Source organism: Salvelinus namaycush, chromosome 5, assembly GCF_016432855.1.
Source record: "Salvelinus namaycush isolate Seneca chromosome 5, SaNama_1.0, whole genome shotgun sequence".
Lineage (NCBI taxonomy): Eukaryota > Metazoa > Chordata > Actinopteri > Salmoniformes > Salmonidae > Salvelinus > Salvelinus namaycush.
This window is the reverse complement of record NC_052311.1, coordinates 62,887,069-62,892,335: the sequence shown is the minus strand read 5'-3', so window position 1 is coordinate 62,892,335 and position 5,267 is coordinate 62,887,069. Positions and strand designations below refer to the sequence as shown.

General features: G+C 45.0%; 1 protein-coding gene across 1 annotated transcript; it reads left to right on the top strand.

Annotated features, from left to right (window-relative positions):
- Window positions 1-701: 701 nt before the first annotated feature.
- LOC120048676 (farnesyl pyrophosphate synthase-like) lies at window positions 702-4,585 on the top strand. The gene is made up of 10 exons (XM_038994811.1): window positions 702-832; window positions 1,516-1,671; window positions 1,831-1,971; window positions 2,078-2,158; window positions 2,367-2,489; window positions 2,566-2,654; window positions 2,809-2,881; window positions 2,969-3,046; window positions 3,132-3,266; window positions 3,418-4,585. The coding sequence occupies exons 1-10, from the start codon at window positions 830-832 to the stop codon at window positions 3,610-3,612; spliced, it is 1,074 nt and encodes a 357-aa protein (XP_038850739.1). The 5' UTR covers window positions 702-829; the 3' UTR covers window positions 3,613-4,585.
- Window positions 4,586-5,267: the final 682 nt, after the last annotated feature.

The following is a 5,267-nucleotide window of genomic DNA, read 5'->3' as shown; positions in this document are numbered from 1 at the left end:
GACGCACAATTGGCATAGCGTCGTCCGGGTTAGGGAGGGTTTGGCCGGTAGGGATATCCTTGTCTCAGTAATAAAATGTATGCACTCTACTGTAAGTCGCTCTGGATAAGAGCGTCTGCTAAATGACTAAAATGTAAATGTAATTACATCAAAGTTGGATCAGCCTTTAGTGTGGTTTTCCACTTTAATTTTGAGTGTGACTCCAAATCCAGACCTCCATGGGTTGATACATTTGATTTCCATTGATACTTTTTGTGTGATTGTGTTGTCAGCACATTCAACTATGTAAAGAAAAAAGTATTTAATAAGAATATTTCATTCATTCATTCAGATCTAGGATGTGTTATTTTAGTGTTCCCTTTATTTTTTTGAGCAGTGTATATTGTTTCATGTATTAGACTATTAGCCAAGAAACCTCTAACTCATGCTAAGCAATTGATTGGGTTAATGTACATATTTTGAAGGCAGTTCCTTTCACCACAAACTCTCTAAACATCAGACGTGTCCCCATCTAAACTCCTCCTCTTCCGGATTTCTATTGGTTAGTCAGCCCGAAAGCCCATCCTGGTTCGATGGCGTTATCGAATCAAAAGGCTCGATGTCATATGAAGCCTTGTGGTCCCACGGCCCTGCGATCACTCGCGAAGGCTGTCGGGACGTTTAGTTCAGAAGCTATGCGATAAAATAAACGCCAACGTGGTCAAAAACTACAATACACCGAATTCCCAAGTTCTGTGTGCGTCATACTCTCCCATTTGACAGGTAAAGAAACACAAGTGAAGAGGGATTTGCCAAACAGACTGCCACTACGAGCAAGGACAAGATAATCATGGTAAGAAGGGCTGCAGATATTGCAACCTAGTGTGTAATTGCTTATCTAGTAATCTATTCATGAAAGGGATCTAACTCTCAGGCTTGATATCGCTCTGTGTCGTAAATGGCTAGCCAGACAAGTTAATCTGGAGACTAAGCGCTGTCTACTGTAGCTAGGTAACGTTAGCTAGCTAGTTGTATTCTAGCCAAGGTAACTTGCTATTTTTACTAATGTTAGTGGGCCATCTCTATTATTAGACTTTGTTTATCTGGGTCTTTCGAGATAGTGAACACAGACTGTTAGCTATAGTTTCATCTCAAATTCGTCACATTACTGCAGAGAACAGGCTGTTGAAGCTACTGCTGACAGCACCGCTGGGATGTTGCTAGCTGTCATTTACTCTAGTTGTGCAGTTTGCTGTAAAGATGTTCACCCTGTCTGCTTGTGTGTGTAATGAGCTTACAGTTTTAGTTAGTTAGCTACATTGGTATAGCCAACTAACTTAGTACTGTTAGCTAACAAACTGAGTTGTTGACAATGTGAAATATGTTTCTGTATAAGCATTTTTTGGGGGGGGGGGGGGGGGGGGGGGGGTTTAAGCACAAACCAGACCTTGTACTAAAATGTGATTCTTTGGAAACTAATGCTGTTTTCTATCTCCTTGACTTTCCCTCATAATCTGAAATGTCCTCTGCTCTCAGGGTGACAGTAGTTGCAGCAACGGGACCCACCACTCGGGGGCGGTGCAGTCAGACCCACAGCTGTTTGAGGCCCAGTTTGAGGAGCTGGTGACCGAGCTCACAGAGCAGGACCTCACAGACTCTGTCCTCGCTGACGCTCTCAACAGACTCCGAGAGGTAAGGGTTGTGAGACCATAGGAATTTAAAAAACCACTCTTTCTCCTTCAGATCTATGAGAAGTGTCTAGGGGTAGTTGCTAGGGTTTGATTTGAGAAATTGAGATGTGCAAAGATGCCATACAACTCATCTCTATTTCTCTGTCTCTCTTTCTCTTAGGTGTTGCATTACAACACTCCTGGAGGAAAAAGAAACAGAGGTCTGTCTGTGATTGGCTCTTTGAGGGAGCTTGTTCCTCCCACTGAGCTGACCCAGGATGCTGTGCGACGGGCCCTGCTGGTTGGCTGGTGCATTGAGCTGGTGAGAGACACACACACTCAGTTATTGCATCAATTAGCACTTTGCTGAGGTACCACAGTGAAGTGACTAACACTGACTTTTTATTTCTCTCTCTCTCCTCTCTCAGCTCCAGGCGTTCTTCCTGGTAGCTGATGACATCATGGATGCTTCAGTGACTCGGAGAGGTCAGCCCTGCTGGTACAAGAGGGTGAGACTGACTAATGTTATCGCTCTCACAAGAATTGTAGTCTAATCTAAAAGCATTGTTATGGTCAGCCAACTGGTTTACCCAAAACTAACTGTAAGCTTACATCAACTTCCATATTGCATCACCTGTCAACATCACCATGTGTCCCTGTTAACGTAGTAGGCTTTAAAGGGTTTGCTCAGTCAGTAACATAGCTGTTGTTTCTCAGGAGAGAGTGGGTCTGGATGCCATCAATGATTCCTTCCTCCTGGAGGGATCCATCTACAGACTACTGCGCAGACACTGCAGGGCACAGCCCTACTACGTACACCTATTGGAGCTCTTCACTGAGGTACACACACACACACTTACACAGCTGACTCTTGTGCTGTAGCTGACTATTGTTTCTCTGTCCCTGTGTGTTTCAGACGTCCTTCCAGACAGAGCTGGGCCAGGCACTGGACCTGATGACCGCTCCTCCTGGTCAAATAGACCTCAACCGCTTCACCATGGAGAGGTTTGTAAGAGAGGGAGGGGGGGGTATAGAGATGGAGGGGTATATGGAGATTTAAGGTACAGGTGATTGGGTGTTGATATAATGAGTGTATGGCTGTTGGTGTTTGGAAGGGTATAATCTTTATTCTTTCTCCCTCCCTCTCCCTCTGTGTCAGATATAAGGCCATAGTAAAGTACAAGACTGCCTTCTACTCCTTCTACCTCCCTGTGGCAGCAGCCATGTACATGGTGAGTGTTTAGTGTTGTAACGTCTGGTCAGTCTCATTATACAAGGTGCAGAAACTGTAACTTATAGAACTAATGAATAATTCCCAGGCGGGCATCGACAGTGAAGAGGAACACAACAACGCCAAACACATCTTACTGGAGATGGGAGAGTTCTTCCAGATACAGGTGAGACCACAGTAATTCTATGAGACTGACACACACACGAACAATGTCATAACAGCATTGTTTTACAATGTTTCTCTGTTGCCAGGATGACTACCTGGATTGCTATGGCGACCCGGCTGTGACAGGGAAGATTGGAACAGACATCCAGGACAACAAATGCGGCTGGCTGGTGGTGACCGCTCTAGGGGTCATGACCCCGGAACAAAGGGCAGAGCTGGAGGTGAGAGGTCACAGTTGAGAGTCAAGCCATGATGGATGGAGGATTAAGGGAATGAATGCATTTATTTACTTCTTTACATAGCTCAATACAGTAAACTGCTCTGACTAGACTCTCTGGTGAGAAATAATTCACTTTTATTTTCCTCTTCCAGTCATGTTATGGTCGGCATGACAGTGTGGAGAAGGTGAAAGCACTGTACAACACCCTACAGATGACCACCCTGTACCACCAATACGAAGACGACAGCTATCAGCGCTTACAGAAACTCATCACGCGTCACGCCCAAAACCTTCCACACGCAGTTTTCCTCAACTTCGCCAAGAAAATCTACAAGAGAAACAAGTGAAGACTATGATGAGGGGACTGTTTTTATTTAGTGTGTGTTGCACTGTAGCTTGGACTGAGGGCTAGTTGGTGTGGCTGCTTCCATTTCGGTCCCTTGCCTCTTCCCCTTGCTCCTACCCCTTCAGTGAACACCATGGTGTTAAGGGATGGGGCAGGGCTCTCCAACCCTGGTCCTGGAGAGCTACCATCCTGTAGGTTTTTGCTCCAACCCTAATCTAACGCACCTGATTGTAATAAGAGTGGAAACCTACAGGAGGGTAGCTCTCCAGGAACAGCGTTGGAGAGCCCTGGGTTAGGTTAAGGGTCTAGGGACCTAAATAGAACAAGGCTTTAGTTTGGACTGCGAGTGAGCCTGGTTGAGATTAGACCAGTCACTCTTAAACCTGGTCTTTAAGGACCCCTGTGTGTGCCCATTTTGTTCTCCATAATATGATTTTCAATTATGTACAGAATAACTGATTACTCAAACTGGGAATACCATGTCATCAAAAAAGTATGTCTGTCTCTGTATCAATCTCTTTATTTATTGATGATGATGTGAGTATGACATCATGTCACTGTTAGGTACTGTCTGCTCTAGAATCCTGTGGATTTGATGATGATGGAAGGGAGAGACATCATTATTGGTTGATGATCACATCAATCAGGATGACAACCTGGGGCCCTGTTTAGCAGAGGGCTCTGGTCTCTACCGGCAGAGGGCTCTGGTCTCTACCGGCAGAGGGCTCTGGTCTCTACCGGCAGAATGGTTTAGTAGAGTGTAGTCTATCAGTAGAGTGAATGGACTCGAGTAGGAAGCTTCCTGAAAGGAACAATCCTGCTGTCTCTCACACCATGTTCTGTCTTTGTATTTTGTTTTCTCTATATCCCTCTGTGTATAATCATCTCTTTCTGTCTAATTACTACTGTACATCTACCTGCTGCTGACAATATGGCATCTTATTGCTTTTAATAAAGAAATGTGACCAACATGGGTTTGGAATTCAGACCTTTTGTGGAAAACAATATATAGTACAGCGAGCTCTGACATTGTGTATGGCTTTCCATCATGATTCATAAAGACAATGAGTCTAATTTTTCACGGTTCCTGTGTTGAATAGGGAAACAGTGTAGCCCTGTCTTCCTCTGTCAGTGTGAATAGATGACTATACAGCATGTGCTTTTACCATGTTACCTTCCATTTCCACTGAGAATGAAAGAGAATAATAAAGATGAAGGGAGTGTGATGGCGGATAGGAAGAATGATTCCAATACTAGAGATCAAAGAGAATACGGTAGAACATTCTGTAGTGATTGTCTTTTTCTTGGAGGGAGGAAGCGAAGGCTGAGAGGGATGGAAGGAGCTGACAGATGAACAGAGAGGGAGATTGATTGGTGAGGCAGAAGAGGGGTGTGGTCCCGGCGGAGGAGCTAGAGAAAGAGGCGGATGACGAAAGATAAGGAGGTGGTCGCGAGAGGAGAGAGCTCTCGCTTTAACCCGTGGAGAGGCTGTTCGTTGGTCGGACGGGGTTGCGCGCGCTCGCATCCGTTTACCGAGAACGGGATCCAGCATCTCCATCTTCTCCTCAACCGAGCCGATGGTGAGTCAAATATCTCACAATCATATGATTATAGGTGTTGTTGATCAAATGCTCTCTATTTACCGAGATCTAGGCT

What these genes read in the sequence shown, in the direction of transcription:
- LOC120048676 (XM_038994811.1), top strand. An exon ending in TTGGCTGGTGCATTGAGCTG is followed by an intron (nt 1,972 to 2,077) that starts GTGAGAGACACA and finishes CTCCTCTCTCAG; the next exon opens with CTCCAGGCGTTCTTCCTGGT. An exon ending in TGGCAGCAGCCATGTACATG is followed by an intron (nt 2,882 to 2,968) that starts GTGAGTGTTTAG and finishes AATAATTCCCAG; the next exon opens with GCGGGCATCGACAGTGAAGA.